This window comes from Microchirus variegatus (assembly GCF_963457635.1).
Source record: "Microchirus variegatus genome assembly, chromosome: 16".
Taxonomy (NCBI): Eukaryota; Metazoa; Chordata; class Actinopteri; order Pleuronectiformes; family Soleidae; genus Microchirus; species Microchirus variegatus.
Window position 1 is genome coordinate 20,518,477 of NC_139817.1, and position 27,966 is coordinate 20,546,442.

General features: G+C 40.3%; 1 protein-coding gene across 1 annotated transcript; it reads left to right on the forward strand.

Moving 5' to 3' along the window:
• Window positions 1-342: 342 nt before the first annotated feature.
• Window positions 343-27,938, forward strand: mvb12bb (multivesicular body subunit 12Bb; the record flags this gene model as incomplete). Its single annotated transcript, XM_083902385.1, has 9 exons — window positions 343-435; window positions 5,246-5,341; window positions 8,431-8,521; window positions 9,534-9,663; window positions 9,839-9,949; window positions 15,641-15,699; window positions 27,145-27,200; window positions 27,614-27,747; window positions 27,932-27,938. 9 exons carry the CDS (start codon window positions 343-345, stop codon window positions 27,936-27,938), a joined length of 777 nt encoding a protein of 258 aa, XP_083758511.1.
• Window positions 27,939-27,966: the final 28 nt, after the last annotated feature.

The following is a 27,966-nucleotide window of genomic DNA, read 5'->3' on the forward strand; positions in this document are numbered from 1 at the left end:
ATCTTGGATTAGGCTGCCACTTTTTCTTCTAGATCCTAATTACAATACATTAATAATGTAATGTAATGTAATTAGCCTCATCAAGAAGTCAATAATGTGGTAATTTTAGCCAAGAAAAACCTTGTCCATTCTCCATATATTGACCCAGAAGGATGCAAATCCTATTTAGTTTCACTATTTGTATCATGTGTTTTTCTGCACTTTCACGTTTTAAATATTTCTTTTCTTTTCGTTTAGCTATTGTTCCAAGAGACAGATCTACTTTAATCAAGGCATATGTTTTCTCTGGTGAAATGCCAAAAGCATGATGAGGCTGCTCTACTTCTCTAACAGATTTCCAACATGTCTGAAGTTGGTAGCCAGCTGCCTGCAGACCCTATCTCTGCAGTTGGAGTCATCACGTCACTCAATAAGGTTCCCGATGGCTATTGTGTTGTGAGTAATCATTTCATGTTTTTAACTTATTAGTTGGTTTAAGATGCTTCTTTTCAACCTCCCATTGAAACGTGTAATTGTTGTATCTATGAAATAATGCAGAGCCAGGATGTTGTTACTTATTCATTAAGTTTACTTTGATGATTCTCTTCTGGACATTGTTACTGTTTGCCACCAGTGCCACTGCAGACACAACCAAAGGCAAAAAAGATGAATTGTATTTGTCCGATGCCCACAGAGTCAATTAAGTTTACCCCCATGTTTCTCTTGAACTCAAGTACACAACACCATTTATATGTCAAGGTTGTAAAGTAATGCAGGACAGGCAGGTTCATGTGAGCCTTAGGTTAAAAATTCAAGAGTTACTTTAACAAAGCACAAAACAAGCTCAAGGGCAGATCTCTCTTCCTCTCACTCTCTTCCTATTTCAGACTCTTTGCTTCCACCCAACGTCTCCCAGCCCTCACTCTTCCCCCCCAGTTGTTATCTCTTCCTGCTCCTCCCTGCACACCTAGCTCATACTAATCTCTGGCATATGATGGTGGGTTGGCATCAGGATGGAGCCACTGGCAGCAACACTGCACACACCACTGTAGTGACAAACAGATAAACCATCAGAACGTCCTCCTCTGCTGCCCCAGTGCACCAGTACCCACCAGTACATTTCAGCTGATGTGCGAATGCTGCGCATGTTGTGGGGGCCTAAAAGTTGAATATGGCACAGATTTGCTCTTGGAGCACATACTCTGGGGTAAATCTTGAATATTAATCTGTAGGTTGCACAGTCGTAATTATGGAATTACATTGGACTTTCGGCATTCAGAGAGTTAATAAATATGCAATGAATGTATGAAATTATTACTTAATCATAAAATTAGTAAATTACTCTCTGAATTGGTCAAGAAGCTCCCAAATCAATGCCTTTTGTGAATTCACCCACTTTTCTTTAATTCATTTTACTACTAACTAATCACATTTTAAATTGAGCAAATACATGTATGAAATATAAAGAAAACAAAAGAGATGGGGGATGAAGCATGACTTGTTCCTGATAATAAAACATGTGAGAACATGTTTAAACTTTTTCTTCTTTTTTTTAAATGTTTTTCTTTGTAAAATAGAAACTATAATCTTCAAGGTGATCATAAAATATGATGGTGTATACCCATGAATAATAAGTCAAATACAAATCATCTTCTAAGATAAAATGCAAGGACTTTCAGACTCTGAAGCACTATTTTAAATGCATTCGTCCCATCTGCGGTAAAATAAAATCTATTGAAGAACAAAAAACATATCAACACTCAGTATCAGTGTTCCTAATGCACTGTGGAGGAGAGGAAGTCTCAGGGTGTGACACTATATTGATTTGTTTTTCCTTTTTAAAATTCTGCTTAATGCCAGTTGCTCAGCATTCTTACCATACTTCTTACTCTGCAGATCAAAGGGTTGATTAACTCTTTTGCTCTCTGATATGGTGCGCTTACATCTCTGAACTTGAGCAAGTTGTTCCAACACACGAGAGCACAGGCCCAGATCAAACACTGTTCCACTGGGATCAGGAGCTCTGCTGAAGCACCAGCAGCCACCCAACATCAAACACCGTGAGAAGACTCGCACGCATGCGCTCCTCTGTGCACAAAGGGGCTAATGTGTGCATTTCAGTTTCATCTGAGCATTTGACATATCTTGCTCATAAATTTGTTACTAAAATGTGGGTTTATTTGAAGAGGCCCAGCTTCAGATTGGCTGTGTTGCCTTAACAAACCCAGTAGCTGCATGTTCATCTTTTGATTGAGCGTCTGTACTTGACGTTTTGTCTTTTGTTTTCTTGCCAAGAGAAGATGGAGACCAATTTCACACAAGTCTGCATCTACAGCCAGGAGATATTTAGCGAAGCATGTAGACTTTTGGCATTTTTGACTATACAGTTCTAGTACTAATCGGCTCGGCAGTAATACCTCTTCAACATGGACGGGATCATCATATCACAGCTGCAAGAAACTGCCGTGACATCTCTTTATACAGATACACCCACAAACGAATGACAATATATATGTCTATACAAGTAGGGGTAAAATAGCTCTTTCTCCTTTCTCTTTCCACCATGTAAAGCACGGTGTGAAGAGCACCTTCGGTGTCACAAGCACACCACGCACCCTCACTGGTCTGCACGAGTCACTAGTCATTCATTTGTGTATGTTGTGTGTAAAACGAAGTGACAGCCGTTTCATGCAGCTGTGCAGTGATGACTCAGCCCAGGTTGAGTATACTATTTTGTTATGTAAAACCAACCTAAACCAAGGCAAGGCGAGCTGGGACCATAGGTGGAAAAGGGGCTTAAGATGAAACACCTCCTCCTAAATCTCGCATAAACTCTCGAAAAATATGTCTACTCTGACCTTTAACACCACGTAACTAACATGTTGTATGGTGTTTTATTTGCACATAAACAAACGTGCAGTGGTTGACAGGCGTACCCTAAGTCATGAAACAACAATTTATTATGTTTACATTAGAGCTTGACTCATATGGGTTTCCCAATACATGAAATATGTCATCAAAAATACAAACTTTATTTTTACATTTATCATGTTTCTATGAATATAAGTTTGTAATGTGTAGTAGTTGGCCATTAGTAAATAAAAAGATGGCAAATATAGACCTTACTAATGCGCTCAACCAATTTAAACTTGGATTTAACAAACATTTAATAATATGTTAATTTGACAGCTTTAGAATTACTTGTAGGTGTAATATTAATTTTAGGTGTGAGACTAACAGTAACTAGCTGACCTCCCATTGGCTGTCTTTTGATAAGCTAAGCCATTATTAACACATTTATATAGAATTATGTATTTGAAATCTCAGCCAATAACCATAATTTCCAAAAAAGTCAAACTATCACTGAAAAAAGAGAACTTAGCCGTGGTTACTCAAAGTAACCACAGCTTTAGATCATGAACGTCAGCATATTTCAGAGGAAAAAGATCTAACATGCGCTTTTATTTGTTCAGTATTTCTCTTCGTCTGTAAAGAGATTGTTTTTTTTCCCCCTCTATGTCTTCTCCTCCTGGTTTCACTCTGTAGAGATTTTTGATGGTGTGTCGTTATATCTTTGTATTCACAACTGTGTCTCTCAGTGCCTCACAGCAGCGTGCTGCTGCTGTCGGTCTCCAGAGACGCTTCATAGGAATATTCAGCACTCCCTAAAGACTTATTTCATAGGTGGGCTTTTAGATCACTCTAAACGTAAGATTTTAGGAAGTGGCAGTTGATTATGTCACCGTGTTTGACATCAAATGATGCAGCCATATTTGAATATCGTTGCCATGGTGTCTCTTATTAGATATGTGGCATCCCCCTTGATGTCTTTAATGATGGAGCCAGACATTGGCAGGCTTGAAAGTATTACAGAAGAGCCAAAGCAACTTTACACATGTCTTTCCAGCCGTGGCTCAGCAATTGGCGTTTCACATTCAAGCTGCGTAGCATCCTTGCTGCCGGTGGCTGTGGCAGGATGATGCCTGAGGTGCCTCTGAGGAGGACTGTGCCCTCGTTACTCCTCAACTTGACTTTGGGTTTCACAAAGCGAGCCCTTTGTTTACGCTGACAGGATGCAGTGGCTACTGACCTGGAAAAAGTGGCCAAGACGGGTTGTCTTGTAAAGAAGAGGGAGGCTGGTGATGTATAGGCTCCTTCTGAGACCTTTCATGAAAGTGCTGTTGGAGACGCCCTGCAATCCCTCTCTCTGCTCATCGTCTACTCTTTCTCTCTCTCTCATCCCACTATCTATCTCTGTTCCCCACTCCACTCTCTGCTCTCATCTCATCTAGTCAGTGGTGGTTTTGCATGAATCTCCCCATGCCATGTTTCCCCCCTCCAGTCACCGGGGTCGTTCATCATTATTGTCAGGGGGGTAATGTGTGTGGGTGGGTGCAGAGATCTATGACTTCTTCATTTGAATGAACCTCATTAGATTGACTCTTCTTTGTAAAGGATCCCTTTAGAAAATAAGTCTGGCAGTTATTTAGGTGATTCTCACATGATAGCCAATGGAACATGACGTTTCAGCCAAGTGCTTTTGCTCAAACGATGGAAGAGTCTTGGCGATGTTTTCTGCAGGTATATCTTGCTTTATCATTCTGCCCTCCACAAATGCATTTACATCACAATGTAGTTGTAGACCTTGAGCTTGACTAGTGGTACCAACATGCTGTCAATATAATGTAATCTATTTTTTTACTGACTGTTGCGGTCATTTACAAGTATTAATGGGCTTATTGTACAAGGACAAACTGCTTAGATCAATGAGATTAGAATTATTCAGTCATCCACATTGAGTTGATTAAATCCTCTGTGGTTCATTCTTAAAAAAGTTATCTCGTTAAATAATAGAATGAATCCACATGTATTTATCATGCATGTGCAGGGTGCAGTCTACCTGTATCTGGGGATACAACAGTAAAGATACATTCCACATTTACTCCAAATATAATCCCTGCTTTTCCTCAGAAACACATTGAAGTTTGGTTTCCTTATTAGGCTAGATCCTTGTCAGGGCATCTTTAATCAGCCCTGTCCCAAGGGATGATATTTTTAGCCACCTTTTTGGAGGCTAAGACTCCTTTACCCAGACAGAGCACTAATGAGATGGAGCGCTAGTGTAGGCAAGCGTTAATTAAGGCTAGTATGCAAGGGAAGAGGCAAAAGCAACACGCTTGTGGCATACATACATTAACTTTATCCCACCTCCTGCATGTTTTTTTCACTCCTTGTTTTTTCTTTCTCCCTTTTTTTTTCCACGTAGGTTGCACAAACAACAGATGGCTCTGACGCCGACCTGTGGAAGGACGCCTTATTCAAATCCAAGGTCAAACGCTACCTCTGTTTCACCAGAAAAACTGTAAGTGTAAATGTAAACTTCTCTTCCCTACGCGTTCTGCACTAACACATCAACTACTGCTCCTTTTTTTTGTCTGCCAGTGGTCATTATCTGTTTTCTGTTGCCAGAATATATTTATGCACTTTGCACTTTGATTAGTAAAAGTTCCATTTACAAGGACTATTGTTGGCAGTGCAGTTTTAAACTTTTACATACAATAGATTTGCATGCATATTCTAGATTCATAATCCACCTCTATGTTTCTGAGGATCGTCTATGTTTATACTTGAAATAACAATGAACTGTATTTTATGAATTCCAATTTATTCAATCAGCAGTGTCCCTGTAGAGAAAATTGTTACCAAACAGTGATTCTTGAAAGCTAATATAATTGTGGAGATAAAAATAAGGCTGTTTATGCAAGAAATTAGGCCACACAGTGGTGCGTGTGGTACGAGCACTGTTGCCTCACAGCAAGAAGGTTGCTGGTTAGTGTCTCAGTGCAGATTTTCTGTGGGTTCGCCATTTTCCTCCCACAGCCCAAAAACATGCAGTTGTTAATTGCACATACTGAATTACTTGTAGTTGTAAGTGTATGAATTAATCTTTATATGTTGGCCCTGTGATGGACTGTCCAGGGTGCACCCTCCCTTTGGCCCTATGACAGCTTGGATTGGCACCTGCAACCCCACAACCCTCATGTGGAGGATAAAGCGGTAGACAATGGATGGATGGAATGATTCATGGATTACTCCACATAAGGCGATTTCAGCACTGACCATGTATAGAATTACCATCCCTACTAATACACAATACATACTTATAATATCTCACTACACTACTAATATCTCAATACAAAGTTATTATATCACAAGTTATTATTATTATTCTCATCTATTTAAAAATCTAATTCTTCTAAGTAGAAAACCATAACAGAGGTTGAATTGGGTTTTTTAACATTAATTCACAGATTATTGTAAATTGGATCAGGGACATTGTTATTGAGGCCTTTGCAATAAACGTATGCAATTAGTTTGAGTAAATTAATATAAGTATAAATTATTAAATTAATTAATTTAAAATTAAGAGTTAAATGACACTCGATACATACATTGGTCTAAGTCTGTGTTCTTTTTCACATGCCATCATTACCTCTATTAATTGAGAAGGAATTAATCATATATAACCATGTACACACAGCTAAACAACAAATCTAAACAACACAGCTGTGTACTTAAATTTGTCAAACTCAATCGTGAGGGCATGACCACCAGGGCTCAGTGATTTTGAGAAAATGTCTGATAGTGGTTTTTCTGACAAAACAAATTTAATGACGAAGCATTGCTATTTGTCATCATGACAATATTAACAACTTTATCTTCTATTGGACTGTGATAACAACTGTTTTGTAGTTATATTTTTGTCTATTCAAATTGATCAGATACAAATATACTGTGGTGGCTCTTGTTTGTTGCATGAGGAGAGAAAGTGTGTGTTGCTGTTTCCTTGTTTTGATTTGCTGTGTCTTACTCTTTATTGTCAAAATGCTGCTGGCTTTTGTTTTGTTGACAAAAGAAATCCACCTCTTGTATCTGCTTTCTTGACAAGCCATATGGTCAACAAGTGCACATGTGTTTGCAGCTGTTGTTTTGTCACTATAAAATACAAAAAAATTGCAGGCAGCCTCCTTACACCTGCAGGCAGTGCTTGAGTGTGACATGTCACACACTCACGGCCTCATGGTGCAAATTAATGCACGTCATAGGAAGTAAAGTTCATATTAAAGCATAAACAAACAAAAAAAAACATACAGTCGTGTGATAAATGTAATTTTACACTTGTTTTAACAGCAGGAGCAGGATATGGAGCAGGATATTATAATACTTAAGTATCACTGTACCATGCAGCACCTATAATTTTTGGACTCACTGCTGCCTGTAGCTGATGTGTTGTTGTGTGACTGTCAGTAGCTCTGTGGCCATAAATACACCTGCTGGATTATCAGCCTGTCTAACCACAGCTCAGACAGCTCGCTATTGGCTGTCATTTGTTTCCTTGGGTTGCAAATAAATAGGGCGCACACACCATTGTAAAAAAAAATCAGCATGAGCTCAATGTCAGGACTTAATCAAGCCGTTAATTTTTTCCTCTGAAAGCCTGATAACAGCCATAGGAACCCCATGCCTGATCTCATTCAGCTCCACAGTTTAGTATCTAGCGCACAAATAGCCTTCGCCTAGTTCCTGTATGTTATCTTAAAACGTATGTCCATATTGTTTTAAAGACTTTGATACAAATAAAACATGACAGACCCATCAACAAATGATATTTTGTCTGTCAGTCACTGGAGCTCCCACTGTAATTGTCTGTGACAAAAACAGATTCTGTAAAATTAGCCCCTGAATTATATGGGGGGAAGTAAATAGTTTGTGATTTATCATACTCTAGGTTGGAGGTAGATGGCCTCTTTTGTCAGGCCCTGATGGGAAAAATCTCCAGTAAAAGGGGAAAACACTAAAAAAGGTTCCATGCATAGTAATAACATTCATCCATATTCCTCCCTAAGTCGGTATAAAAACTATGAATAAAAAATGTCTCTAATGGTAATGACTGTCGGGCAACAGTAGCAGTGGAATCTAGTATTTTCGGACGCATTGAGTCACGCCTGGCTTGCCCCACTCTCTACTGCCGCTGTGTATTATTGCAATTTATTATGGCAAAAAATGAAAATGTAATGGGAGGCAGGGAAGAGTCATGCTTGAAAATGTCAGCTACACAGTCCCTGATTGTTTTTAACCAGTCCCACTCTGTTGATCAGACTCCCCACGCTCTCTCCCATCAGCCCACAGCTTCTCGCCAAAAGGTTGAGCATGATTACGAGTTCACAGATACATTTTCTCTACGCAAAAAAAGGCTAATTACTTCAGATATTTTATCAACCCTTGTCTTTCGAGACTCGCTGCGCTTTTAGTAAATCACAGACTCTATTATTGCTACATTTTTGTTTCCGATTCCTCCAAAAAAAAGGAGGACAAACCCTTTTCCCTCTTTCTTGCTCTCTGTCCTTTTGAAGTTTGACTTTGCATACCTGAGTGTGCTCTGTCTTTCAGGAGCCAGATGTTGTTGTGGACATGAGGGTGACTGACATGAAGGAGGCGTTGCCAGAGGGTTTCACACCTGTCCTAGAAACATTGGATACCAGTAAGTAAACAGTCGATACCGTGCACAAATCGCTCCCCTCCTCTTGTTTTTTCACTCTTCGACCAGTTATGAGGAGGTCCTCAGGGGCAGCTTTGCTTGAGATAGTGAATGTTTTATGGGTGCAGGTTAGCTTAATTTATGGCAGACTGTGGGAATAAAATAAACATTTTGCCCTGGAGGAACAAGAGAAGAGAATCATGAGTCATTGTTTATCTCAGCTGGAGCTGTGCTTTTCTTTATGAGAGGCTTATTTATTTATGTATTTATTTGGGGAGAGGACGAGTGGATGGGGGTTATCTAATATTAATGAAATGCATTCCCCAATGCTTTAGTGCTTTTTGAGTGCTATGTATTTCCCCCTCACTATCCATGCCTTGGAAATGTAATAATATTTTGGTGTTGGGAGTGAGGACAGCTTGTTTATTATTTTTATTATCATTGCATTTACACTGCACTTTCTAGTGTTGCCTGGGAAATAAATGAGCGAGGCACAGATGCAATATAAGAAAGCATGGCAATGCTGTTTTGCCAGAATGAAGAAAAGAGATTATGTTTTGTTTGGCTATGGTGTAATTTAATGTTTTATTACTTCATGTGAATCCATGTTTAATGTATACATGTGGCATTATGTATGAGCTTCCATCTAGAATATCCACTTTAAATCCCTGTTGTACACTAAAGCTGATGGAGGATTCACTTGCTTCTGTCATTTTATGGACTGAAATGATAAAAATGATAATAATGCATGTGTATTTTGTGACTTCCCTCTGTCCAGCCATTTTCCTGTGAGCACAGCAAGTCACCCAGAAACTCATATTAGCTCATCTCTTATTCTGAGACTGGTAAAGGGTAAATAGCCAAGTGAAATTGGGATATATGAATATATATTTCTCCTAGAGGTTCAGAATATCTACATTATTTTGAGCCTGAAACTCAGAGACGACAGGGCCGTATATGTGACCGTGTATTTATGGCTGACATCTTTGTGTGTATTGTGTATCTGAATCATCAGAGGAAACTGTCATGAAGAAGAGGAGGCTCTGTGTGAAAATGAGCCCTCGCACAGCTGCACAGACAGCTGTATATGATATCCAGATCATTGCAAAGACCAAGTACCATCTTGTTAACTACACTTGTATAGGGTAAGCTCTTTGCTTTCAGAAATGACTGCAATCACGATGGTTTTGTACATTCACCTTATGTTGTGCACCATTAGACTTTATAATTTGCATAATTACTAATGCCGCTTTTCAACAACATGACAGACATTCTTTTCTATGTATAAGTCACAAATTGTTCTTGTCTGTATTTTTACAGTGAGATTAACAATATGGGGATATGGTATCGAACCGGAGATGTTCTTCAGCATCGGTCGTCCCAGGAGACGTCCATCACAGCGCACACAGATGTCCCATCCAACACAGCCAGGTAATGTAATTTTACAATATTCACGACAGCTCCTGAAGTTCAGCTCTCCTTCCCCGCTTTCCTTTTTATTTCACGCTCGGTGCACTCTCGAGCTGCTGTTACGCTTCCGCACCATATGTACCACAATGAAGACACAAGCAATTGATCACTCCTGGGCAATCTGCTGTAAAGGTTGTGGCTGGACAATGAGGTAGCGAGGTTGAACCGAAGAGACAGGCTAACTAGACAGGATCCTCTGAACAAGAACATAAGTTCAATGAGGGCTAAACTCCTGCTATTTGTGGAGTGTCCCAGGAGGCAGACACAGGTCGCTCCTCTGACTGTGTTGACAGCAGCGTTGTTCTAGGCAGACAAAGAGGAGGAGATGTAGCCTGGAGAGGGAGCGACAGCTGCAGAGGAAGGGAGGAGAGCTCCAAGATTTCAGCCATGCTGCAGTGTGTGTGTGTTTCTCCTCTGTTCATGCTGCTCAGCCTTCCTCCGCTTCAGGCCTCAGAGTGAGTGGAGCAACCCTTTGTACTGTGTCCAGATCAAACAGCTCAATTATTTATCGCAATGAAGAACTTGGGGATTTCGACAGCAAATTGTAAATAAACAATTGAGAGTCCTTCAGCGTGGTAGTGCTGAGGCGAGGGAAGCTTGGCACAGTGTGCCGGTGGCTTTGCCAGCTTGAAGTGCTATGCTTTGCCATCCGGTGCTGGGCTGAATAAAAGCCACTTAAAAGGCCAGAGCAGTGGATGCTGGCAGACGTTTTCAAAACAGAGCTCCTGTTCACATGGCCACTGAGTGGAGTTGTCAAATCATCCATATTTTGAAAGCCAATAGTCAATAGTCTTTGTTGTGTGGCACTGATGGCAAGATCCTAGGCCCATATGTATGCCCCCACAACTCTTACCGGTAAACCACAGTTCTTTTGAAGCCCACTTTCAAGTTGGTGAGGCTCAGAGGTTGGAATAAATTGCAGCTCGAAGCGACTCACACCCCCTCCTGATGCCTGCTGAGATCACAGGCTGCTGTTTTTGTATTAACATTAAAATTCATTCCACAGTCGCGGAGTCTTCCTTATAGAGTATTTTTCATCCATAATGCACTGACACATAAGGACGAGACTGTGGGCAATTTCATCAGTGGCAGTTCTGTGACTGTTTATCTGACATCCTGTCTGTGTTCTTACCTGAACTTTAGACAGGCTTACAGATATACAGATAACATTTTCTCTGGTTATTTTTGCATCACAGATTAGATGGTTTCGACACAGTGATTTATAAACAGCTTCCCAAGCTCAATGATTGCTGCAGTAAGTACAGTACTACAGTGTAACTGTCTGTGTAGTATCACCCCACTATACTTAATTCATATTCAGCAAGTGAAAATCCTCTCCTCCATGCCTCCTTCGGGCTATCTATAACAACTTTATGGCCTTTGGAGAATAGCACCTCTTAAATTTAAGTGCTCTTTACAGTCAGTGGAAAAGATGTTTTAAATACAGTCAATAATGTGTAAATTTTTAATGAGCCTTATAATTTTGAAAGCTTCAGTGATCCCTCTCAAATGTTTCCTTGCCTCAGGCAGTGAGAGCTTGTTAGAGTTGTGTACAAATGTAAACCAAATCAGGTTTTTTCAGCAGCACAGGGCTGCAGCACACAGAAACTGCAGGGTGTTGCATCATTATGGGATGCACACAGTTATTGCATCAAGGCTAAGGTATTGTTTGAATTGTTTTTGTGCTGTGTTGGCAGCTAATACATAACGCTCTCAAAAGTTGTGCCTTGGAAGGTATTTGAAATAGAATTTAAGTCTTAAATTCTGTCTCTTACCTGTTATGAGCGGTAATGTTGTTTATAAAACAGTTTTGTTGGTTGGAATTGGTTGTATATGTGTAGTCTTTGTGTTTTCCTTGGCACACTCCGACCCATATTTACTACTGTGAGCTGTTGCCTCACAATTGACAGGGTAAAAGAATATTTATTTATTTATTTGTTTATTTAACAGGGACAATGCACGGCTCTCAGCCTTACCAGAATTAGCTACTAGCTAAATTTCATCTGTAGTCCCTGGGTGAAGTGAATAAATATATTTTGGTTCCATTTGACTTTATTAATCATTAAACATTCCTCACATATTAGAAGATAAACAGAAAATGGCTCGCAATTAATGGTTCACATATTTTCCTTTGTTTTCCTTCAAACAATGAATTGATTAACAACTTAAAACATATTAATTATAAATTAGTCATTGGTTAATCCAGCCGTCCATTTTCAGGCAGTGCTAATTCATTAATTGACTGTATATCATAAAATACTTATTGTTTTATTTTATTGGGGGCATATTGTTTGTAGCTGCTTTCTACTTTAATGCTGTGGTTGGTGTGAACACAGGTGTTCAGTTGCATTCCTTGTGTTGTTTAAGAGTCTTAATTGTAACATGGGGAAAAACTGCAGAAGCCCTGTAAAATCTTGAGTTCATGATAAATACTTAACCTAAAATAGTTATTTCTTATTGGCCTAGGCTGCTGCGCCATACGGAGCCAATAAATGTGTTAGGGCATGGCTGTGTTGAGCAGTCTGCCATACAAATGCATCTGAACCTCCTGTGTTTAATGTCTTTTTATCAAGTTGGTCTGAAACGTTTCAACCAGAAACAGTGTTTTGTTTTGATTCATAGCTACAGCTTGATGTCAACCACTTTGGCTTGTTATCTGTCAAGACAAACCGTATCAGCCACTCCCTGACTTTATAATGTGGAAAAACCTGCACCATCCGGTCAGCTTTTTAATGTGTCCAGTAAAGTATCCCCCTCCTTTCTTCTCCCGGCCAACGTTGCCATTTGTTCTCCTGATAAAACTGTCATTGCTGAGGCTGATATCTGACCTCTACAGTGACTGCTAGCATAAATTAGCCTTGTCCTAATATTGCAATTTCTTTCGCTTCACTCAGAATCAAGGTTTTTGACATTTCTCTTAGAATAATAGGCTATTGTACACACAGACACTTTTTAAATCAAACTGTACAGCAATAAAAATGTCAAGGCCCGGTATCTTTTTTTCCGTTGCATAGCTGGCTCTTTCTCCAACACGTGAAGCCTAGAGAGTCATCAGTGTCACAACTGGCGTGCATATCAATACGCTTTGGATGGCTCTGTCTTCTACCTGTGACAAGGCACACATTGCTGCGGCTCTGCAGGAGTACTGTATCAGCTTTCATTGCACGCTGGTTAACCAAGACTTCCCACTGCACACGACTCGTGTGAGAACGAGACTGTGACTGTCAGCGTGTCACCCGAAACATCTCTCCCATCTGAGGTGCTGAAGAACGATCATTCCCGGCTCAATCTCACTCATTACTTTGTTGCGTTCAGAAAAGTTTCCAAAAGTAGAGAAGATGAAATACAAGGATGCGAGGAGGTGCCACAGATGATCGAATGATCAGCCGTGATCTGATGGGCTCTGACTGCGGTGATTTGCCACCAAATTCAGAGAGATCCTCTTTTCAACACCTGACACCAAACTTAAAGGAGGATAATGATGGGTGAGAAAGCAGCTCCCACAAAGCAGCACTGTCGGCACACAGAGGAAGGTGTGGAGATGTTGTCACGGGAAAGGCTGTGTGTCAAAACAAGCACTTCCAGCTTTCTGTATCGCAGCTCTTGCTTTTCAGTGATATTACTCTCATCCTCATCTTACCTCTCCACTGACTACCACTTGTCTGTCCCGGCTGTCTCTCCCACTTTTCTCTTCTCCTTCTTTTTTCTTTATTTCACACGGAACAACTTGAAGAACAACGTATAAAAAAAATCAGTTGAAGTATAATTCATGTTGTCATGTAATCCTTAGTGTTGTGGTTCGCTTTACGGCACTAATATGATTTTAACACCAGCAGATTTCAAGGGAACATTGGACTTGGTCTGCGTTGTAATTACGTAAATCGTTCAGGCCGTGTTCCCAGTTTTACTATAATTTGATGAGGAACTACACTATAATTGAATATTCAAATTAGAAATATGTGTCAATATGGCTCTCCTTGCCTGAAATGAGGATTAATTGTTGTCAAAACTCCAGTGGCCGACATAATATGAGCCCCAGCACTGCTGTTGATTAGCAAATGCATTTGCCATGTTTTTGTTTTAAGAATTAGTTGTCTAATTGATTTGCCATATGTTACCCTCTCCAGTGCACCTAAAATTGTATTTAGAAATCACCAGTTTGGATTAAGACAGTTTTGTGTTAGAGACAGATGGGAAAAACAACCCTGGAGGTTGCCAATAGAAAAGTGTTTCTTGAGCACATTTCCCTGGTTTCACACCAAGTCTGTGCGGTTTGAAGTACAACTTTCACGCGCTCCGATGCATTGGAAGATAAAGAGCCAGATTTAATACTTTTTCTCTGCCTTTGTTTTTTGTGTCTTATGATGGGGGTGGGGGTGGAGGGGGGGGTATTCTAACAATACATACACAGACACACCCAAGAATACATTTAAACCATTTCCCTCTACGTTATCAGTCTGTGCTGTGAAAGGTGCGTCCTTTTTTTTTTCTTTCCCTCAGCCGTGGAATCAACCTTTGCAAGGTAAAAGAAGTCTGCATTGAATATGGCAATCGTTCTCACAAGATTGATGCCAACCTTTTAAAAATTCACCATTGCCCTGGATTTAACATGGCCAAATGCTGATGTAAATGAGGAGGAGAAAAGTCGACCCTTTCACTGCAAATAAATCTGAGTTGCAGACTTCAGCTCATAAATACCACAGCCTGTCAGCAGTCTTGTTTTATTGCTCTTGATGGAAATTATTGCATTTATTTATCTTATCCGAAGAGATAATGCTTTGAAAGCCACATCCTCAGAATATATGATCTGTCCTGAATTTTTAAAATTTTGATTTTACACCTCCCACAAGCAGAGATTGATTATGTTGTCCATGAACAGACCAAACACACAACATGGTACAGCGTTCATTATTTGCAGCTTCACACCTGCTCGCTTCCAAAATACAGTCTTGTTAAAATTCAGCACTCTTTCTCCTCTCCGCCTTCTTTGTCCCTAACAAACAAACTCTTGCTGCACACCCTCTAATCAAAGCAATTCACTTTTTTATTGATATAGCCAACTGCTTTGCATTATCATTATGGGATCATTTGTTTTATAATGCCATCTACGAGCTCATTTTCCCTCCCGAGCATGTCATGCTATGCAGCCCTCTTGAAGCTGTGAATTTTTTTCCCTGCTTGCTGTGGATTTATCGATCCACAGGGGTGAGTCACAGGGTGTAATTCATGATCGCCTGATTGATGAGGATTTCAATCTTATATGGTTTGTTAACTTCAACTGCCCACAAAGTGCATTCGGTGCTGTTTTCTGTAATACAAGGCCATGAATGGCGGGGGGAAAAAAACAGACTTCCCTTGAATAATGGAATCTCTCAGTTCCTCCAGAATTAACAGGATCCTGCTGCAAACCTCCTGTTAAAGGTCTGTTCGAGCCCCTGGGCACAGGCTGAGGCACGGTTTACCTTTTACCACATTTCTCCTCTTCAGATTCAGACTGTTATTTCTGCAGTCTGTTTTGCCTGTAGACACTTCAGAAAAGCCTCTGAGCTTTCATTTTAATGTCTGAGGTTTTCTTGTCAAATGTGACGTTTCCATGAATTTTGGATATTTGTAACATGATTGTCATTTTGATTTTTTTTTTCTTTCTTTCAGGAAGACCATGAGCAGGCCAGATTTTCAGCACCAGTGCAGTGGAGGCTACACAAAAACAGGTATATTTTCTCACACGTTTAATGTATATTATTTACATCTCTACAACAGAATCCAACATGCATAATCTTCGTAAAATTCAGATCTCACTTTAGGAAGAAGCTGTGATTTTTTTTTGTTTAGACAATTTGCAACACTTATTCTCCCTATGTTAAACTGCAAATCTCTACAAAATCTGGTTTTCACCTGTGCATAAAATAAGCTTCTCTGGTGCTTGATGTACAAACGCTTTATATCTACATCTCCTCAGTGATGGACACTGTAAAGAGCAAACGTGGCTTCCCAGAGGAGCTCAAGAGAACATTTAACAGCTGACAAAGACGATTCATCACATGCCATACTTACATAGTGTATGTACCGTGCATGCACTGGACACATTCTCTTCTCTTTGTCAAGGACAAACTCAACTACAGTACAATGCCCCATGACTGAAACAGGAGAAAGGCTAATTCGTTAGGAAGCAGAGCTAAGCTATGACAGCCTCAGAGCCGCAGAGTCAGAGCCGGTTGAGACGCTCCAGCCTTAAAGAGTGTGTGATTCACACGAGGTGAATGAGGCGGGAAGGTTTTTATCCAGCTGGAGAGAGACACCATGTGGTGAGGATTCCTCCTGCTGCTCCAGCAGAGGCACAACTCCGGCTGTACGGCCATAGTTTTACACCCAAGTCTGGTATTGAACAAATGCTGAAATGTGCAGATCGATTTCAGTTTTCAGTTTTATTTTTCATAGCATACATTAACACATTTCAATATTTGAATGTTAACTCACTCAGTCACTTACGCTTAGTTCTTTAAGGAAAATAAAGAAAGAATACATGATTGTTTTATGGAATGAAAGTCATTTTAAATAAGTGTGCAAAGTGTAGCCCTAAAGGAGAAGACATTAACACACAGCTGAATGGTTTGTGGCATTTGGTGTGCGATTCCTCCACTGGGACGGGCTTTGAGTGATGGTGAAGAACATGCACATACTGTACAGTATGCTGCCAGCAGTCATCATTTATCCCCAGAAAAGTGTCCTTCGCAGGTGCACACACTCTCTCTCTCTATCTTTCCTCTACCTTCTTGTGTGTCTTCTCGAGATTTAAAAGAAAATCGGATTAAAGCCTGAGTAGTTTCTTGTTTCATTGCTTGAGACTGTGTGCTCATCAGTGTTATAGCATCACACTGTGAATGTGAGTGAACACAACTTCCCTTCATTAGCAATGTGATGGCCTGTAGACCAAGAGTGAGGTTGTAGCCGACAGCTTATTTGTGTTAATTGTTACCATGGTGGTAACGCCGGTCTGCGTATATGTGGGTGCGTGGGCGCGCGCGTGTGTGTGTGTGTGTGTGGGCTGACAGCTGGCCAGGTTCGAGTTGGTCTAAAACCATGTGCGCTCTGTCAGGGTTGTACAGGCGCCTTCTTTAGGATTGATGAATTGCCTGCTTTCTTGATTAAACCCTCCGTCACTTCCCAACAAAACAAAAACCCCAACACACAAAAAAAAGAGCGAGCTGAGGGGAGGAGAGGTAACATGTCTGGCAAATCTGTCATCTGCAGTCACATCATGTACAGATGTGATGTGCAGGCGCTTTGACATTTATTACCAGAATATTAAAAACTAATTCACATTTATTTTTCAGCCCTCTTTGACTTGACAGTTCAAGCTCATTTGAAAAGTTATCAAGTTTTCATCGCAGCTCCAACCTTTTGCTTCTTTTCACCTGAGTTGCTTTGATCCATGCCAAGCTCCCGTGCCAATTAGGTGCGTTATTCATACATTGACAGGAAAAGCAGGTTGTTTTTTTAAGGTAATTAAATTCACATTCAGGAAATGTGTCTTAAACGCATATGTTTGATTAAAAATGTAACAGTGCTGGAAAAAAAAAGTTCAAAACTGTAAAAGAAAAAAAAGCTGTGAGGCATTAAAGTCTCTCCTCATTACCTACAGAACAACGTAAAGCATTCAGCACACACCCATCTGATAAAAAGGTAAACGTAATAAAAAGCAATACATTTACATATCTATTGCATTAATCAAAAATAAAACGTGACATTGGCCCTGATCTAACCTAATATAGAGAGCAATTATTTCCCTATCCATTAGAGGAACTTCAATTAACAGACACCAGACAGTTCATCCTTCATAGGAGGATGGAGGGGAAAAAAAACACAGAGGCTCAAAATTAACTTGGGTTTGCAAAATATCTTGGCAGGATGACAGTGATTTTTGATTTTCAGGAAACAATATTACAATTCTTATTAAACTATATGCATCTGCTTTTAATTTGCTGCAAATAATTGGAAAATGCAATGGAGCTTTCCAATTAAAGCTCTACTTTATGCTGTTTAATAATACCCTCATAATATTATAGCTTATGAAATGACAGGTGAGTTGGTGTATGAATAAAACATAAAGCCCTGTAATAAGAGACAGGGAAAAAAAAAACGAGACAGTTGTTGGGGGGCTTTTAAATGCTTGACATAATTTGCATATATTAATCTCCTCTTTTCAGCCTTATCAAGTATTCCACTGTATTTGAAGTTAAAATAGTCATGACAGGCAGGGGTACGCGTCGTTTTTCCAAGGATTTATTACTTGTATAATTTTGGATCTTTAATAAGCCAATATGACTGATCCTCTGAGTTCTGTGGAATTTGGTTAATTGTTCCAGATGGTGCTCACTGATTATGCAAAATTACTTTCTTTCTCCTCCTTTCCCCCCAACTACACCATTTCTTGATTGACTAACATGGAGAAAAAAGATTATTTTTGGCGTAGCACTTTTATTAGGAGGGTTCTCATCAGGTTTCAAACAAAAGTTCCATCTTATCTCCCTCTGTAGTTCTGGGCAAGGCTGTACAGAGGGAGATCAACCGGCTCTTATCTCCAACCATGATGCATCTCATCTGCTTCTGCACCGCTGGGGTTATATTTTAGAATAACACAATTCTTTAGGCTGAGGGATTAAAAAACACAACCTCTGGATAGTGACACAAAAGTTATTATTAGTGTAAGCTCTCCTCCTCTTTCTCTTTCTCTTTCTCGTCTATGCTTTCTCTCCCAAAGATTGATGAAATTACTAAGCAGCAGGGTTGGTCCTACACTTGCAGCTTGGGCTCCATCCACAATTCACTAACATTCTGTTTTGCATCAGCTAAACTGAGCTGAATGAATCATTTATGGAAGTGTTATGGGGGAGGTACGGGCAGATTTACTGCCGAGCTTTTACTTTAGATGGAATGGGATTTCTATGAAACCGATCTTGATGTCTGAAGTAATGCCAAAGCTTACATCAAGACATGAAAGGAACCCTCTTAAAACCCACATTTTGCTTCTTAATTCCCTCAGTCAGCAAAAGGCAAAACAGAGAGCGAGAGAGAGATTCAGCAGAAGAAAAGTATTTACACCTAATGTATTTAAACACACGCGCACGCACACACACACAAGTTTGCACAGCGATCCTTTTAAGGACTCACATTGAATACCATTCATTTGTGCAGCCTAACCACTGTAAACTAACCCTGACCAAAATTAAAACCTAAGCCTTAAACTCAACCAGTTAACTTAAGAGTTTTTGGTCTCCATGAGGATGACACACACACACTGTTTACTTCTCTTAGCAACCCGTCATATAAGAAAGTGCAGAATTTCAATTAATAGTGTGATGTCTTGTCTTTTTAAAATGTGCTTTCCTTTTATTCCTGGCATTTCTCATATTGGCATAGTTGAATAATACAAAACTGAAGGCAAGAACGCACTCTCTATCTCACAAGATTAACAATTGTGTTATCAATAAATACAATTATAAATCCAGATCCAGACAAAATCTAAACAATTTTTTCCTTGAACCGTAACCCACATCCACACAAAAGTAAAATCATCCAAATCCACCTTTATTTGAGGTTTGCTGCACAGACAAACAGACAATTGTAGCAAAAAACATGACTGTGATGTCAAACTGCACAAAAACATGCTGTTTACACAGTTCAGTGTTAAAGGCAAGTGCAGAGAAACACACAGATGAAAAAGAGAGAGCTGAAACTGTATTTTAGTGTCATTAGGTAAATCATGAATCATCAAGAACCATGATTAAATCTCGATATAGCATTTAATTTAATGTACGAAAATGACTTCATCAATCTCTAATTTCAATTTAAGGTTTGTAAATTAAATAGTTTGTCAGTGGGAATTGTGGAGTAATTTTTACGTTGATTTGCCGCTGGTTTTATTTTATTATTAGCATTAAACCAGAATCTGTAAACTCGTCAAGTCAGCTTTGGAATTTCTGATTCCAATTGTGCATATCTGAAATAAATCTTCTTCCTGCTGTAATTTACTCTGAGATGTGATGTGATGATATGAATCCTAATGGATTTTTTTGGTTTGTTTGTTTTTAACGTAGCCTTGAGGCCCTTTGGCATTTTTGGTCCTTTATTACATTCAAATAAGAGACTTAACAAGACTTTGCATTTGCAGGCCAGACTGGACTCTGGAGTCTCATCCCTCATTGCTCTCTATCCATCCTTGAGAAAGAAGCAGTGCTCCATTAGTTTCAGTGTCCAGACGTGGATAGTCTCAATGGATGAGCCTGTCACGGCTTCCTCATTTGCCCCGTGTACAGCAGGGTTTGTTATCACACATCTAATTAGAACTTGATAAAAAATATTTCACAAAAATCCAGTCATTAAATATAGTTTAAGGAGATTTATGGTCAAATATGCCTTAAAGATATTTTAATGGCTCTGCTGACTTGTTAAGTTTGTAATTAATGATCTTCTAATACATACTGTGGTGTGATTTAGAAACCACAATGAGATTCTGGGAATAAAGTCGTTCTGGAAAAGGGCATCTGGGGCTTCCACAAGCTACTGTATATTAAATAGTTCTGCTCATACTGCTTTGCTTGGAGCCATAAAATCTGCCGTGAAAAAGTTCAAACCCGTCAGTGTCTTTACATAGATGGGGGGCATTTTTATGTTAGGATCTAAGGATCAGTGCATGGTTATGCTGTCATCTCATAATAGTTGATTAGTTTGTACAGATAAGTCCTGTGCTCCTGTGTAGCAGGCAAAGGTACATTATTTGGCACTTTTATTTAAAATATGTATAATAATATAATATATTTATACTGTATCTATGCACACAATACAACTATTAGGCAAGTACATGAAAATGTAAGAGGATATACTAATAACAGTTGCCTATTTCATTGGGAGACTAATGGTGTCCCTATTACCATAATTAATGACAAATGGCAGAGCAGCATTGGTGGATTGGTTCTAGGGGATGATAAATTGGTGGATGCCCAGGTTAGTGGCTGCCAAGGAGGCCTCTTTGGCTGTCATCCCTCCTGCTTCCGTTCTGGCACAGTTCATTACTCACCGTGTGAGATGCCACTTTACATTGCCTGGTACTGTGAGCATGGAGAACTTAATAATGCCACCCACAACCACAGAGGACCTGCTGCTTTACCCACAGTCCAGAGGGCAAGTAGCTCAGTGAGGGCTTGGGGTTGTGGGGAGCAGGGCAGCAAGGGAATCATCTCCGACTGATCAAAACAGATCACACATCAGGCCTGACTTCAGGGGAACTGGGACCATGTGACCCAGTCTCCTGTGCTGGTGAGTATTTCTTGTTAGGATTTCTGTAGCTCGCCACATCCCTCGCATCATTATGGGTTAGTTTGCCCACAGAACTGCTAATTAAGAGGGGATTTGTGTAATTGTGCCTTCTGCTGTGTCCCATCCGGCACATGCAATTTACTGTCAGCCCTCTGCCAGCGTTTACACTTGTCCAGAGAGGCGTACCCAATTTATACACACATTCTGCTGCACATTTACCAGCAGCCACAGCTGGGGATCAATGTCGGTGCCATGGCAATGTCTTAAAAGACACCGTGCTGCTGATTAAAGTCTGAATGTCCATTTACTTTCATGAGAGCGCTCAGTAGCCGTCCAGTGAAAGTGAGCTCCTCCAGTATTCTCCAGCGCTCAGCACCTTGTAAGACATCTAAAATAGGCTTTGTAATTACACCAAATGACCCAACATTTATGGCACATTGCATTAAATATCCTATTTGTCTTATAGGCTCAATGCAGTCTTAACTTCCATTTATGCATTTTTGAGAAGTCATAACACAGTCTGCACTCACCTCCTCCGAGTATGCAGTTATGCAGCAGTGTTTGTGGCCAACTCACTGTAGGTGTTGCTGGCTCTGCCCACTTTCTGGAAGACTGATGGACCAGCGCCTGACTGGGACTGCCGCCTGGCTCCCTACCCACAAACAGATTTCAAGGACTGCTTGTCACAGATGGAAAAGTAAGTGGGTCATTCTACATAAGCTTGCCATTTTGCATCCCTCTGGTAATACTTTTGTGATTGCTTTGTGTTGCTCTTTGTTTTATTATTGTTTTGTTTTTTTTAATATGACATTGAAGACATTAAAAATTGGCTCTACACAGTAACCTATATGGTTGAAATTTTAATAGATTTCATGGTGCATTTAATACATTTTAAATGTATTATTACAAACAAAAAATAGTGTTAAATTGGTAAAAATGTTTAGTCATTAAGGGCAAAACGCAAGCTTGGGTAAAATGATTCACCTTATTTTCTCTCATCATCGCCTGTACTCTGTAACCACTGTGTAAGCACAAGCATTCACTGGATGCTATTCCTGCATACAGCTCTCTTAGCTTTTAGAAGCATCTAAATGTTATTACATTTTAAACATTTGGGTGCGGTATAATTAATATTTTAGTGTACAATAACTGACTTGCTGTCAGGGGAGTTGCAGCAGAAGCTTGTGTATGCTTCAGTGAGATGGGAACCATGTTGAACAGGGCTGGCAGAAACAAATAAAAATAGATTATCATCAACACTCAGCATCATTTTCGGTGCCTGATCTATTTTAGTATCAGTGTTATTCACTTTTTTTTAGAATGATAATTGAATTCCCAGTAAACATTTAAATAATTTAAAAGTTACACTTCCACTTTTGCAAGTGAAATTTTCAATATGTTAAAAGTTTTTTTTCTTCTTCACTCATCTGTCTAGAGAGTTTGAAAAAAACCGGGAACGAGATAAAAGTAAAAGAATGGGTTTCATACAGCCATAGTCATTAAAAGAATCTGAAAATAGCAACTCACTATCATCTGTTCTCATAGCACGGGTCAGGAACTCTGACACCTCCAAAATTCCTCCTGTCAGGGTAGGGGGCCATTTGTATTCTCTCTCATTAGGCAATTTGACTAATGACCTGCCGTGGCTGCAGAGTTACTGAGGGACCCAGAGCCTCGCGCCCTCTCTCGTGCAGCAGCCTGAACGCACACCCTCTATTGGAATGGCACAGATGGCATGCCCGGGCGACAAAATAAACTACAATATGTCTCCGAGATGCTGTCAGGCTTGGGCACTATTTCTCATGTCAGTGGGGCTAAGGGCTGTGAGTGGGCATAGGGGGTCCTCCTCCAGCTCTCTGTTTATCTACTCACCATTATCTGCAGAGGTGACAGAGAGCGGGGTCTGCAACCAGAATAGCATCTTCATGGCCTGCATAAAGAATCCACCTCAAATTGTGAGTCACAACGACAGGAAGGGGATTGCATTGTCTAGCCTGGATACACACAGAGAAGGAAATATATATATTCTTCTTTTTTTTTTTGCCTTACAATATATTGCAGCTCTAGCCACTTTTTGAGCACCTTTTCTTATTACATCGTATAATTTAGTGTGATACTAAATAACAGAAATCAGCTCAATCTTGAGTAAATGTAATGGATATTCACTGGCACTTGTGGATTATTGCCCTTGCTGTTTTTTTCTCTCACTTAATTCAGGTGTGAGACCGATTTACCCGAGTAATCGTACCAGACAGAGATCAATGCAATTCTGCCGAATTAGTGAAGTGTAAAATAAAAGTTCATCAACATTCCTGAACTGTTACTCTTGAGTTGTGCTTCATGCACGTACATGTGGGCTATGCTTGATCACCCGCGCATATTTTTCCATCAGTCAGTGTCGAAGCGAAACTCACCGTGGTTTACTTGTGTGTGTGTGTGTATGTACGTACGCCTGTGCGCGCAGCCACGTCTGTTCGAGTCCTGCAAATGCAATGTATGGTCCCGCTGAAGTCCGGGGTGACAGTGCATCCAACAATGGAAAAGTGAGGGATTAGTGCTCAGCCCAGCGTACGAGGGAGCCCTTCCCGCCCTGAAACAGCCATTCATCTGTGCCCGGGGGCTGGAGATGACAATGCAGCCATTGCTCATCGCACCTGACGGAGCCATTAATAAGGCAATGATCCACACGGGGCCTGTGCTGACTCCGTTCTTTACACTACAATCACTCAAACCACAGGGTCCTCCTTACTTAACACCACCTCTGTGCTAACTGTCGCCATCATCATCACCATCATCATCAACATAGTCATTGTACCAAAATTCCTGCCACATGTTTTCATACGACTGCACTCATACACTCCACACGCCAAATAACTACCCAATTCCCTGCACTGCAGTGCTCCTATGAGTTAATGGACTGTAGCCTGGCCATTTGAGCTGCTTGAACATGCTTCAAAGTGGGATTCCTGGTCAGAAGATTGGATTTACATTATTTTTGCCCTTTGCACCTCCAGATTTCTCCGCGGTATAGCATTCATTTCTTACCAGGAAGTCATCTCCTGCGCCTCTCCATTTGTCTGGATGTAAGATAGCCTCTCCAGTATGGATGGTGGAGGAATACAAAGTGAGATCTCGTTTTAAATGTAAACCTTGAGCAATAAAGAAACTCTCTGGCCTTCAACTCTGTGCATTCATCTGTCCATGCCATGCAGATCCATCAGCAGCTGCAATCTCAGCTTCTTGTGGCCGACTGTTGATTAAAATGTATACCCTGTGCCTCCCTCCTCCTGGTGCTGGCGCTCCCAGCGACACAGTAATGCAGTGTTTATTCACTCCTTTTTTATAACTATAACAAGCCATCATGCTTAGCCAATTTCCTTGTAGAGGTGTCAGAAAATTGACTCATGGAAAAAACATGAATCTGAATTGATTTCAAACTTCCAAAAATCGTTTTTCTTTCTTTCTTTCTTTCTTTCTTTTTAACGCTGCTTCGGTTTTGATTGGCAGAGCATGTTTTATTTAAAAAGACCTGTGCCTTTAAAGTACAGTAAAAAAATAAAGGCTTCAGTTTTAGGATTACAATCAAGCCACAGTATACGTCATACCCTCATATAACTTTTCCAGGTTATACCCAAGATCCTTGTTCAAGTGTAGCTTAGAGAAATGTAAAAAAACTAAAAACATTTCTTGGATTTGCTTGTGTTTACGTTGCCTTTTTCCAAATATAACAGCTACCTAATTTTTCAAACACTTTACTTTTCAACATAACTTTTCTTACCACAAAACAGCAGAGTAGACACTCAAACTAGCAGCTCTATGTACTGAATAAGTTGAATCGGAAATTGTTTTGAAGTGAAAATCGATCTTGTGTCGATACTGAAAGATTCACACCGCTACTTCCTTGTCTCAAAATTCACACATCCAGCAGAAATGTGGGTGTCACCAAACAGCATTTGATAAATGGAAAAAAAAGCAATCAATCGGTCATAGATCCACCACTACTCTGACATGGACATTAAGTAGTGGATAGGTTGCCATACACATTGGGACAGACGTCCAGATTTTCCACATGGTGAATATTACCATGTGCCATGCTTAAAGGGGGGCTATGTGTGAGATTATTCATGCATTCAACTTGCATGCATTTCTTTTTTAATGCCAATGAACTAATAGATAACATCAAATATAAAACATCAGTCCTTCCCCCATTGCCCACACTGGCCTGTAGACTGGTCCATCATACAAGTCAGGTCAAGATGATGATTTTATGCGCTCTCTCTCCTGTACGCCTCAGAGTAAACATCAGCGGCAGACTTTTCCGACCACCATTATCAATAATGACAAACGTCCGGCTCCCTGTACAGACCCAGACTTCCTACAGAAACCTCCTCAAGAGCATAAAAAGCAACCCGCTGAGCAATGCTGAAGACTAGTGAAGACTAGAATGTTGTAGTTAATACCGCAGTCTCCTCTGTTGCAGTTTTGGCCGGAGCTCACAATCAGTCTGCAATTCAGTCAAAGCCACGCGTGTCTTGTTTTTAGCCCCTTCAACATCAACCTCTCCATGGTTATTGTATTGTTATTATGGTGGTGTTTGACCATTGACCAGTGTGGACTGCTGTCATTGACTTTTTAAAGTAAGAATTGACTGGAAGCCAAAAAAAAAAACGCTTTCTTATGGTCATGAGGTCTCTGCGGGTCATGTTTGATTACAAAGCTCAGATTGTACTGCACTCGTGTGGAAAGTGCCAAACTGTGGATGTTTGCAATAACCAAGAGAGGAAAGCAAAGTCACCTAAGTGTCAAAGTGAGGGATGTTTAAGAATGTTATACTTTAAAATATTGCTGTGAACAGGAAAGACCAATAGGACTGTCAGCTCCAAAACGATGACTTTTGAACAGCTTTGGCTAACATTTATGAGTTCCTGTTCCTGTGCCAGCAGTCTGACAAACAGCGCATAAAGAAACACCAGTTGGATGCTTGGCCTCTTGATATTTGGGGTTCCTGTCGAAGGCAACGGCAGCAGAAGTTTTGTGCTTTTTAGATCTGGGAGTTTTTTTTAGTTTTTTTTTTTTAATGAAGCTGAACAGCTGCAGTTTTCCCTTCAGTCTGAAAACGGGAGGCTTTGTGTCCTGTGTCACCCTGTGTTAATTTGGACCCAAATGTATTTTATAAACAAAGGGCTGCTCTCTAGCCTGACAGTCATGACACCTTGATTCCAGTGCAGGATGCATGCAGTTCAGGGTTACACCATTAATAATCAACTGGCAGCCATCACACCATTTTAACCACGATCATTATGATAAAGGGCATACACTTAATTACAGGCCTGCTTAATTATAGCTCTGTTGAAGCTCGTTTGTTTGGTCAAATGCTAATTATACCACCACGCTCTTGGCAAGTCCTCATTTCATTCCGCTTTTTGCCGGCTAAACAGTGTGGCTTATTTTCATGCAAATTTGATATCTGGTGAATGTTTTGTCTCTCTTCTTTCCACTTTCCTGTGCCTCGTGTGAGTGTGTCTTTGTTTCGGAGGTGAACATCCCTCAGACAAGACAGAATCAGGAATAATCAAGAGTAATTAAAGTGGAAGAGGGATGGGGAAAGGGCTGAGTTGGAGGAGAGCGTGGAGGTGCTCAAATACGGCAGAAAATAATAATAATAAAAAAAAGCTTTTCATCTTCTCTCCATAGATGGAAGGAGGGGAGATGTGTGCGGGGGTATGACGGGACGCTGATAGCTTTGCTGTTTTATAATACCACGTTTACTCTTTGGAAATATTCTGTGATTTGTTTTTTTGAAGTCATCCTTAAACTCGTGTTTTCCGGTGTTTTTGCAGCTCTCGACGATGTGCCCTTTGTGATCTCTGAGAAGTTTCATGGCAACACAAAACAGGTACAAATTCTTTGACAAACTCATAAGAAATGCATCATTACCTGTGTATTATATCATATTCAGAGTTACACAGTGTATTATTATACGTACAGTAGCCAATCCGTTCCTTTTCCCTTTCTTGCTTTTCCTTTATTTTCTTTCTACAAATGTTTCCTTTCCTCCCTACTTTAGTTTCCTTTCCCTCAGACTGAGTGATGAATGCGTGCAGTCAGGCAGAGCTGGCTCAATGCAGTCCATTTGGCTGGCTGGCGGCAGTTGTCACTATAGCCCCGTTTGTACTTACATAGAGAGGGAGAGGATTAAAGATTTTAAGCATGCTTACTTAGCCATGAGCCTAACCGCCATGTTTCTTGTGTGTTTTTTTTTCTTCTCTTCCCTCTTCTCCCTCCTGTTCTCCCTGCTTTTGATTTCAGATACAGCAAGTCAATTTAATGGGCATTACGATCAAATCCCTGGCAGAGATCGAGGAGGAAGTGAGTAGAGGCTGCAATGCTCGGCTGCTGCTGACGCCGCTGGCCCAGAATGCAAAGCAAACTGTCTTGGAGTTGTAATTAAGTGTCTGAGACAGCGAGGCCCTGTTGGCTCCACTAAGCCCCAATTGAATAAAAGCATGGCCAGACGAGGCAGCCATTCTCTCTTAAAAGTGTCATCTTCTGTTCCAAAACACTTGACTTTTATCCCCCGATTGTTCTCTGAAACAGCTCAATCTAACATCTCGTGTTTTGCTGCAGATCTTGAGACACTTTTCTGGTCGCAGACTTTTTAT